The following is an 11,452-nucleotide window of genomic DNA, read 5'->3' on the forward strand; positions in this document are numbered from 1 at the left end:
GATCAAGGTTCGCCTGTCGAAGAGGAGCCGATGGAGGCGAGCCTACGTGGCCGGGCGGCGCGGAAAGGGGCAATTCACAGGGGCAGGGAGCTGCGACGACGCTCGTGCCGACCGTTGGCACCCGTGATCGCAGATCGACTTCGGCGAGCGCACCAGGGAGAGGGCCACGGCAGGGTGGGGGCAGCACGCCAGAGATACATCTGGAGCTGAGGGCCAACACCGGCGTGGTTAGCACACCTTTTTTTTAGAGAGACTATGATATCTTGACTAGTGTGTCCCACTAAAATTTACAAGAAAGCCCAAAACTAGAACCATTTTCTCCTTTGATCACTATAGGTCGCCACGTCAGCTTGACAACGGAACCTACATGTCAGTTTGGCCCCTTCTCTTAGTTTTGCCCCAGGGCTCCAAATTTGTGAGGACCTGCCCTGGATAGAGGGAGCTGTTATGGTTGATGTTATTTATTTTTTATGTTTTTGTATTTTGCCTTATGGGTGGATAATCTCAAAACTTTGTTCCGTTGTCTCAGATAGTGTAACCCGGAGCAACCTGTTGCTCGTACCACTAGTGGGAAATAGGCCAACTGTAGCGCACCAAAAAAGAATTTTGTGGCGCATATCTCGGTCGCCACAATTGCCACGCGACTGGTATTTAAATTATGTGGCGCATATGTACATGCGCCACATAATTCTTGAAATTTATGTGGCGCACCAGGTCAATATGCGCCACAAAATTTCTTGAAAACTTTTGTGGCGCACCATGCCAATATGCGCCACAGATTTTTTTTTGTTTGAATTTTAAAAAAAATGGCGTCCAAATCTAGATCTAGATCTAGATCTGGGACCGCCGAAATTTCATCGGGTTTTTTTGGAATTTCGCCGGAAGGTGAGTGGTGGGGTGGGGTGGGAGGAGGTGGTGGTGGTGGAGGAGGAGGAGGAGGTGGTGGTGGTTGTGGTGGTGGTGGGTGGTCGCCGGAGGAGGAGGAGGAGGTGGTGGTGGTGGTGGTGGGTGGTCGCCGGAGGAGGAGGAGGAGGAGGTGGTGGTGGTGGGTGGTCGCCGGAGGAGGAGGAGAAGGTGGTGGTGGTGGTCACCGGAGAAGGAGGTGGTTGCCGGAGGAGAAGAAGAAGGTGGTGGTCGCCAGAGGTGGAAGCCGTAAGAGGAGGAGGGAGAAGAAGGGAGGAGGTGGTGGTGGTGGTGGTGATGGTGGTGGTGGTGGTGGTGGTGGTGGAGAAGAAAGGAGGGGAGGAGAAGTGGAGGAGAAGTGAGGAGATGGAGAAGTGATGAGAAGTGGAGGAGAAGAATGGCGCCTCGGAAATTCAAAATTGGGTTTTCTGTGGCGCATGGGCATAAGATGCACCACATAATTTTTTTTCGAATTTTTTATTTTACAGCAAATAATCTTTACTTTGCGTAACTTTTTACTCTTTTCGGATGTAGAATTTCCCCCCGGTCATTTTGATATATTGTGGGTTTTTTTTCGAGTTAGTATGCAACCACAAATCCAGTTTGACGATTTTGCAACGCAATTTTGCAAAACCGAAATTCATGTTTGTTAATTTTTAGTGGTACTAGATGACATAATACGTGGGCATCTCGAAGGATTTTATTTTTTGAAATTTCTATCTATTTCTTTTAGATTTTACAGTGCTAAAAAGGCGATCCACGAGGGTGGGGGGTGGAGTTGCGTGGGGAGAGAAAATCCCTTGAATTTTCTGTGGCGCATATGCCTAAATGCGTCACAGGAAGATGAACTTCTGTGACGCATGTGGGCATATGCGTCACAGAATTTTGACTTTCTGTGGCGCATGTGGCATATGCACACAGAATTTCCTTCACCCATGTGTAATGCGGGACCCGCGTGGGCCCCATGGAGATTCTGTGGCGTATTCATTCACATGCGCCACAGAAAGACAAACTTCTGTGGAGCATATTTTTGGTGCCCCATAGAAATTATTTTTGTGAAGCATATTTTTTCGTGCGCCACTGAATACATTTCTACTTATAATGGTTTTTCTATTAGTGTACGGAAAAAATCAATCTAAATATGAATATATCTACACATTAAAATACGTTTAGACACGTTCATATCTAACCAAAACCGAGCCACTGATTTTCTAAATAGAGAATGATTTTTCCCCTACTACAACATCTGTTACTAGGGTACCTTGCTAAAAGGTCTTACTGCTGTAAATGGAGGGAGTTCACCATTTTGTCCATGTATACTTTTGTTGAAGCGAGAAAATCTTCTAGTGGAAGGAACAGGTCGTCATCAACTGAGCCCTACGTTTGAAAGAAAAAAAGACGAACGTGACAATAATTGGAGGTCGATCCTATGACACTTCTTCTTAATATATATATATTCAGCTGATCTGTAGGATTTTAATTCACAAATACAATATTATCACAACTACTTCTATCATAGCTGGTGCTGCTAAAGAAAAGTCAAAATAGAATATGAGCGTGTTTATCTCCGAGACCATGATATATACTCCTACCATGGCTGATGTGGTAATTTTAGTGGACGGGCCACACATGACAAGCAAATGCATGTATAACTCCGAGTGTCGGCTATGATACCAAATGTAACACCCTAGCCATTTTCAGCCGAGTCTGTTACGCATGACTGCTCTTTACAGAGACATAATACTAACATTACTCTTTCTCCAACCTTTGTCCTTATTCATGTGCATTAGGGAGGGAAGAACTTTTCGGTCGGTCGAATTGCTCTGTGTCAAGTACAGACTATGGGTCTCTGTTGGGCTGTCTTTCCGGAAACAATTCATGTTTTCCATCTTCGGAAATTCCGTTATATTTCATTTTTCATCGGAATTTGTTCTCCCAATTTTCTTTTTCAGTTTCCTTTTTTCACTTCCGTCTAAAATATTTTATTTCTGTTTATTCTCCGTCAAATGATTATTGGGTGTTGAAGTGAGAGGTTAATTATTTTTGAGTTTTTGATGTCACCTAAGATGTAAGAAATTACTTTATATTCTTTTTGCTGGGTGGTTAAAGTTTTGTGATTGCATTGTTCTTTTGGATTTATATGATTTGCATATTTTTTTGCATTACAAACTCGTTTATTTGCATTTGACAAGAAACGGGGAAATTTCAGAAGCACCAGGAAACAACGCCAGTTTTCTTTGATTGCGAACTTGGCGAACGAGCGATACTGAGACCGAGAAGTAAAACACTGAGCTCAAGTCGTCGTTAACTGAAAGCTCCAGTACTAAGTTACCAACAGAGGAATGAAGGGGACTAACATAAGCTAACACCGACATTATCCGACAAACCATATGAGGCTGCTGCTAGTTGCAGAGCCCGGACACTACAGAGTCTCGCAAGCACACAGGAGAGTAACTTAACTGGGGAAAGAATCGCAAAAGAAACACAAGACAAGCCAAATAATTCCACAGCTAATCTCGCCTTCCTCCTACCCTTCCATCCATACATTCGCCACTTGCTACGTACGGTTTGGTCTCGGCTCCGCCGCCCTCAATCCTCTTCACTTGTACTCCAGGATCATATTGTTCTCAGGTGCCAGGCCGACACAGGCCCTCATGATGTTCTCGAGCATGGCCCTCTGCTTCGCCAGAGCGTTCACCACCGGTGTGCCAGGAGGGACCTGTTAATTTCGATTTTTTGTTGCAGGTCAGTTGACTGGCTTTACTTACGTTTTAACTAGAGCAGAGACTATGACAGCGTTACTTACGAGGGGTGCCTTGGTGAGGTAGCTCAGGATGGTAGCAACTGGGTGGAAGGAGTGGAACTTGTCCTGCACAAATGCAAGTGGAACAACCACAACTTCAGTTTTGCCCCGACAATATTGTTGCATTGAGATGTTGTGCAGAGTAGCAACATATTTCAGAATATTACCTCTCCCTCTGACTTGAGCTGAATCCTTGTGCTGAGCTCGGCCAGGAGCACCAGGTCAAGGATGATCGGTGCAGCGAGGAGCGAGTCCTCGCAGGTGTTGTGCATTACAATGGTGCTTTTGCCCCCCATGAAGATCTCCGAGGTGTACTCATCCATGGCCCTCTTGCTGTCTCCAACGTACGGCACATACTGCAAAAGAATACCGAAGCTTTAGTACAAACTTCAAGTATCTACAACGGCACATTTATCTCTAGAAGGTAGACATGGAGATCAGGATGGGAGATAGATCGACAGACCTTGATCACAACGACGTGATCAGGATGTTCCCCGGGCTCAAAGAGGATGGCATTGCTCGAGACCATGTCATCCACCACGTTGCTCTTGGAGATCTCCTTGGACCTGAATGTCTGTGGTGCAGATAGGTTCATGCCATCATTGTTCCCCAGATGGTTGTAGCTGACAATTGAGGTGGGCTGCAACAACAGAAACCAAACCTCTTGTCATATATTGTATTCCATAACAGAGAAATATCTATAAATTATGGTACATGAAGAGTAGTCAGGTGCTCAATTGATAACTGAGTGATACCTTGATGCCAGCGCCAACAAGGAAGTCAACCAAGACAGACTTCATCTTGGTCTGGCCACTCTTGAAATCATCACCACCAATCAGGCAGTTGTTCTTGATAGCAAGATCGATCAGCCCTGAACACATGAAACTAAGATAAGCCTTAAACATGACGACGAATACAACTCCAACTCAGAACATCAAGCTACACACCAGGCACGAAGGTGTTCTGAGGGCTCCCGTTGACGAAAGGCACACCCTCCATGACGCAAGCGATGGCATACAGTGTTGATGGAGAGATCTCTGCCTCGTTCTTCTCCACAGACGCCAAGAGGTTCTCGGTCGTGTCATTAAGCCCAACAGAGACAGCACTGTACCTTTCAGTGTTAGCAGTCCAGAGCACAACTACCTTGTCCACCTTGTTCTTCTCCTTGAACTCCCTGTTTCATTAAGCCATATGAGACTGACAAGCTACGAGTTTAACTATGGTAATCCAGATCGACAATTTAACTGTGTTTTTTATGAGTAAATGGCTTAACATTTGATTTCAGTATCAGTCGCATAGTATCTTCTCTATAAGCCATTGGGTTTAACTATGGTAATCCAGACCCACAGTTAAACTAAACCTTTATAAACAAACATTGTTACGAGTAAGTCGTTTAAGATTTGATTCAGTGGTGCAACCAGCTGCATATTGTATTTGCCATAAGCATATTCCTAAAGCCATGGTGTCATTCATGTGTTCTGACGATCCAAATTGATGCGCACTTCGGTGTGTATACCTGATGTCCTTGATGATCTGCTGCATCTGCTCTTTCTTGGTGCCCTTGATGACATTGTTGGCCCGGGACCCCTGGTTGGCAGCGATGAAGTCCGGGTCGTAGATACCAGGAAGTGGAACGATGGACTCCATGTAGGGCCTAAGCTGCTTCTGCAGGTCAATGTCCAACACCTTGGCCCTGGTCATAGCATCAGCCATGTTCATGCTGCTGATGTCCCAGCCTCCGAACACGATGTCATCTGGGCTCACCTGCATATTTATTCAACACCGTCAGTGGAACATTTCCCTTGAAATACAACATTTGGAACTGCACATCAACATAATGGCACACCAATGTTCACATTTCAACTTCTTTTGTTTTGTTTTTTAACTAACAAAAGGCACATGGTGTTGTGTCATTTTTTTTGTATGGCTACTAACCTTAAGACATGACATGATAGCATATTATTTTAGTGCGATTGGAGTAGTAAAAGAAAATCATATTACCATGGGCAGGAGGCTCTTGAAGGGCGCATAGATCTCCTCTCCGTTGTAGCTTCCGACCCTGATGGTGGAGGCCTGGGTGAGGGAGCCGAAGTAGTTGGCTTGCTGCACCTTGTCCTTGGTCGCCCATGAGATCCCCCTGAATTAATTCATCAGCAATCAAATTAAATCCAGAAACGACCAAAAAGTACTAAACAGGAGCACGGTAGTAATTATTAATGTAGATAGTGCCAACTCACTCCTTGTTGGCGATGACACCAGCCATGAGTGTGGAGCCATTGTTGCCGCCCAAGCCCACAAGCATCACCCTGCAACCACCAAAAATGGTGACAACACAAAAATCAGCATCGTGTATCGTGGACAAGTGGTTGGAACTGCACTGCACGTAGCCAACATGCAGAGGCGAAAACAAAATGGAATTCGGAAAAATACGGGGAAAGAAACAAGCATGGTTTCAGAGCAGCACTACAAGAAAAATCGTCGTCAGGCTGACAGACTTCCGTACGTTGTGAATCTTTGTTTTTTAAATTGTCAGGCTGATATATAGAACTACTAAAGGCTGACACACGTCACACTATACGAGATGGAGTCAACCCTGCTGTGAATCTGAGGAAAAAAAACCTCCTGTAAACTTTTTTTTGAATGTTAGCAGGAGAACTGCTAAATTCATTGAATAGGTAGAAATTGGTCCAGTTTATGAGGGAAACCGGACCCGAAAACCATACAGATGAACACCTTACAGCTTACAACGCAACACCACAACACACGAAACAACCACCCGCCTTGTCTAACCCAGCCAAGAGGCGAGAGGTTAGAACACAGAGCCACAGACCGCTTCACAACCGAACGCAAGACAACTCGCAAACACAACTCACGCTCGAAGATGGCACGTAGCCAACATGCAGAGATAAAAAAACACAAGAAAGAAATCTGAGGAAAAAAAGGGGGAAAGAAACAAGTGTGGTTTCAGTCTTTCAGACCAGCACTTAAACAAATTGGTCGTCGTCAGACTGACATAGTTTTTATTATATACGAGGATGAGTTAGTCGAGGTAGCCTGTTGCGAATCTTAAAATACAGCCTCACGTGCACAGACGAAAAACTTAAGGGAAATAAATTAAAGCCTCGTATCTAGCAGATGGAGCGATGGATTCGGGCCGATCTGGGAACAAGAATCCAAGACCGAGTAGCATCTACCAGCACGGGGACGGGATAACTACGAAAGCATCGCAATTGGCTAAAAAGGACGAAAATGAGACCTTTGGTTTGGATCTTGCACTGCCATCGCCATCCATCCATCCAGGCAACGAAACAAAACAAAAATGAAGGGAAAACGAAAAGAGAATCGAACACCTAAAGACCAAGGGACCAGAGATCGATCTTCCTCCGTGCAGTGTTAACCACGAGCAGAGTGCCAGATTCCTAATGGTAGGCCGACTGATCTCGACATGCATGACTGAACATTTTTTTTTACAGTGAGATGAGACATGACTGAATTAATTAACGGGTGCGAAATTCAGACGAGGGGAAGGCTGCTGGAGTGTGTGCGTGGAGGGATGGAGGCGAGAGGATCAGAGGAAGGTGGATTACCCGAGCTTGGGGACATTGGTGTCGGTCCTGAACTGGTATCCGACGGACTTGGGGCGGACGACCCACTTGGATGCGCCGTTGTGGCTCTCGTGCACGAGCTCGGTGGTGTCGTAGCGGTACTCCGACTGGATCTCGCCGGCGCCGTACCGCACGTTGGGGCTCTCCACACGGAAGCTCTCGATGAACATCTTGGCTCGAGGTCGAGATGGATCGATCGAGGCTCTGGTGGAGAAGAGGGTATGGAGTGAACTGAGCTGTGATCGGTGGTGGGTGGTTCGCGGTGGGGATTTATAGCGGGCTAGCGGGCTAGGGGTAGACGTGGCCCACGCCGAAGGTGCGGGAGCTGGGGAGAGCCTGCGAGGCCGAGGCGGCAGCAAGACAACTTTGGCCGCCGGAGGGGAGCCAACGACCGAGAGAGGCGACGAGGTCACGAGGTGCGGTCGAGCTGTGCAAGCAAATTTTTTTTCAAGCAACCACGAATTTTACTAATAGAAAATTAATTTACATGATAAACAAATGTGACAAGTAAAAGAAAATTCACGATAAAACATATTGTCTGAAAACTTTGCACATAGAACCATTAAGGATATAAAATACAAAATCATCCCTTTGGTTTCCTACACTCGCCGAAAGTAACTAGTGGTTGTCGCTAAACTCCAACGCCGCCTAGGCCATTCGAGGAGACGCCGAGAAGAACAAGCTGCCGATCTGAAGAATCGTCAAGCACACACTGTCACCAACTCTGAGATGTCGTCGTGAAGGTTGCTGCTGGTGTGGGAGTAGAGAGTTGGGGTAGATTTATTCGCGTCGAACGCCACTTCCACCACCCCAACGAGTCACCAGGGCAGACAAACCCTAACCCTAACTACAGAACAAAGGAACGAGATCCCCCTCTCTCCTGCCGCTGGAGCGACAAGGAAGGAGAGGCAAGCAACTTCTTTGCATGTGTAGATGGGAGGGAGATGGGCAGCCGCATGTCTGGTGTGCGCATTAACTTTCATAAGAGCGAGGTGATGGCTTTGGGGACCTCGCCTGAGGAACAACAACATATCGCCAATCTGCTAAACTGTAAGTGGCTTCCTTCCCTTTCACTTACCTTCGACTCCCTATTGGGGACCGTGCCCTGCTGGCTAGTGACTGGGATCCGCTGGGGCGGAAAGTTAATAAGAGAGCGAGCCCGTGGATGGGTAAGCTTATGTCGTATGCAGCAAGGTTGATTCTTATCAACGCTTGTCTCTCTAACCTCCTGATGCATGCCATGGGGGTTTGTCTGCAGGGCGCTGCCAAACCTTTAACAAACATAGCTCCAGATTCTTCTAGGAAGCTAATGGTCCTAGGCGCAAATAACACTGGATGCGGTGGGATGCGATGTGCAGGCCAAAGTCCCTCGGGAGACTGGGCATTGTGGACACGAAGCTCATGAACATTTGTCTTACGGCTAAATGGACATGGAAGCTTTACGTTGGGGAGCATGGTCTTGTGTAGATATCCTTAGGAACAAATACCTGCGCTTCAAAGAACTACGCGTGGACTCGCACAGTAATGGGTTCTAGTTCTGGAACACCATTCAAAAGGTGGAAAAGATATTTTTCTTTGGGGCAAAACTCCCGGTGCGTAGCGGGATATCTACCCGGTTGGGGTTAGACCGGTGCTAGGGATCGGGCCCCTTAAAGGATCATTTCCCATCCATCTTCGCGCTACTAGCGGCCGAACCAGAGTGCTCGATTGCTCGTGCGACTGCGGGGGGGGGGGCACTTGGCGCATTCTACTGAGACAGGCCCTTGGGCGCGGGGAGTTGGCGGCGTGGCGTGAGATTTTGAGGGAGATTGGGGTCTGCCAGCTTACGTCGGAGCCAGATCTTATTACCTTGGCGTTAGAAACTTCGGGAAAGTTCTCTGCCCTCTTTCTCTAAAAGAAGTTGTGTCAGGGAACCCCAAGAAAACACTACAACGATTTATGGAGGGTTGTTGTTCTTTTGAAGATCCGGATACTCATGTGGCAGCTTATTCGGAACCGCCTTCCCTCCAACGACAACATCTGTCATCGACATGGCCCTTCTTTGGGGAGATGCACCCTGTGTAACAAGTGGGAGGACGCAAACCATATTTCCTTTTCCTGCCCATTGGCCAAGTTCATGTGGAGTGCCGTAGGATCGGAATTTCTTGAGGGCTCTTCGAACCCCACATGTACTGTCGACATGTTTAGATTTCTCGACAGGCAATCTAGCCATTCAAAGCGGGTGCTTTCGATCTATTGTGCTGCCCTCCTATGACCCGTATTGAACATCTGAAACAAGTTGACGATTGAAGGAAAATTCTCTTCCCAATTCTCTATAACTTATCCATGTACTTGCAGACGTGGAGACCGGTGGGTAGGCGGCGGGACCGCGTGGTGCTAGACATGACGATCGCCCGGTTGCAGAGTCTCGCGAGGGCTAGTCGTCACGAGATGTATTACTTTTTGTGAGTCTGTTGCCTGGTTGTTTGGGGACTCTAGGCGTTTGTCTTGTATCGCACGGAATGTCTCGCGAGTGCTGTGTGTAGATGGGTCGTGAACCACTGAAACTTTCTATTGTATGTGTTAGTTTCATTCGTGTTGCTATATACTCTACCATGTTATGGTAGTATTAATTTAAAGCTGACCATCTAAAAGATGGACAGCCGTCACCTCTGTCGCCTAGGAGAGAAGACGAGGGGACGAACATAGCGCATTGGAGAGAGCATAGCGGAAGGTCACTTTTTTCTCTCTCAAAAATTTGCAAAATTACATCGGCCGAAAAAGAATATGCCATGGCACCCAGGCGTGACACGAATTGTTTAGGCCATGTTGTTTTTGGACATATAAATTAGTAAGCCGTGTCAGGCGTCGAGATCGATCAGCACCAAATCTGTACGCACAGCACGCACGCCCCGGCGTATTCATTGAGCGGAATGCGATACGCGAGATTCCAAAACGATCCCGTCAGTTGCAGATAAAAATGCACGAAAACAAGATTCCGAAACGATTCTGTCAGTTAACTAATGAAAGTTGGGAAAAGAAAATAAAAGATTCCAATACGATTGTGCGGTCACGCGCACGGCGGATCGGCCCCGTGCTACTCGTGGGCTCCGTCATCACGTGCCTGCCTCCCGATCCTGGAAACTGCCCCTGGACCCGGTCCATCGCCAGAACGGACGGCCCACAGCCCACGGCAACAGGGGCTGCGAGTGCGAGTGCCATGTGCAGCGGTGTCAGAGCGGCACGCACCGCTATGCTGTCAGCGTGAACCGGTCCAAATCGGGCGCGGGTCCCGGGGAGAAAAAAACCGCTGTCCTTGCATGCAACGGACAGTCCACCTTGTCCTTGCATGTAAAACCACCTTCCACTATTTCCCTCCATGCCCATGGCACCTACTACTACCTACTCCTGCCTTCTGGGCTCTTCTCGCCATTTCCCCTCATATAATTCTGCACCTACCGTCTACTTCTAGAGCTAGTGCTCCTGTGTTTGAAAATATATGTACCTTAGTACTATATGTTTTTTTCGATACATATGTATCTACCTACAAAACGCGTCTAAATATAACCGTATCTAAATAAAGTTTCGACCTGTATAAAGGCGGCGGTCCTAGGGCCTCTCTTGCGTGAAGAGGAGGACCTACCGGAGGCTTGGACTCGTGATCTGGCCGGAGGGTTGAGTTCCGGAAGGCTCCGCCGGCGAATGTAACAATGGCTTTGCCCGGAGTTTGCTGGATCGGAGGTATTCGGTCGTGCGCACCCATGCTTTTATTCCGACCGTTTGGTTCTGGAGGGAGCGCCGCGAAGCTCTTTTTCTGTGTTGATATCAAGTGACTATGGATCCATGATGAAAGTCAGAAGAAGAGAATTTCATGAAGGCCGGAGGGGAGGACTAGCTAAGGGAGGGTCAAGTCTCCGCGTCTGTTGAGAGATCGGCTTGGTGTTCCGGCTTCACAGCGGCGGTATGAAAGTGGGGGCGACAACACAGGTGAAGCGCGAGTCCTACCTTTCGTGGTGAAAACCCAAGGTCCGGCCTTAACCTGGTTGTGCCCGGCAATGGTCTTGGTGGAGGCATTGTTTTGAGAGCGGGGACTATCTTCGGGGTGAAAACCTAAGATCTTTGATCGGGCGACGATGGTGTTTGAGCACCTGTTCCCTTCTTG

At 47.6% G+C, this 11,452-nt stretch overlaps 1 protein-coding gene across 1 annotated transcript; it reads right to left on the minus strand.

The window, feature by feature from the left end:
- Nucleotides 1-3,183: 3,183 nt before the first annotated feature.
- LOC124701643 (inositol-3-phosphate synthase) lies at nt 3,184-7,563 on the minus strand. Its single transcript, XM_047233738.1, has 10 exons — nt 7,294-7,563; nt 5,944-6,012; nt 5,708-5,843; nt 5,223-5,470; nt 4,654-4,880; nt 4,462-4,577; nt 4,170-4,346; nt 3,874-4,062; nt 3,710-3,772; nt 3,184-3,622 (listed from the first exon to the last, which is right to left on the minus strand). The coding sequence occupies exons 1-10, from the start codon at nt 7,479-7,481 to the stop codon at nt 3,503-3,505; spliced, it is 1,533 nt and encodes a 510-aa protein (XP_047089694.1). The 5' UTR covers nt 7,482-7,563; the 3' UTR covers nt 3,184-3,502.
- Nucleotides 7,564-11,452: the final 3,889 nt, after the last annotated feature.

Source organism: Lolium rigidum, chromosome 3 (assembly GCF_022539505.1).
Source record: "Lolium rigidum isolate FL_2022 chromosome 3, APGP_CSIRO_Lrig_0.1, whole genome shotgun sequence".
Lineage (NCBI taxonomy): Eukaryota > Viridiplantae > Streptophyta > Magnoliopsida > Poales > Poaceae > Lolium > Lolium rigidum.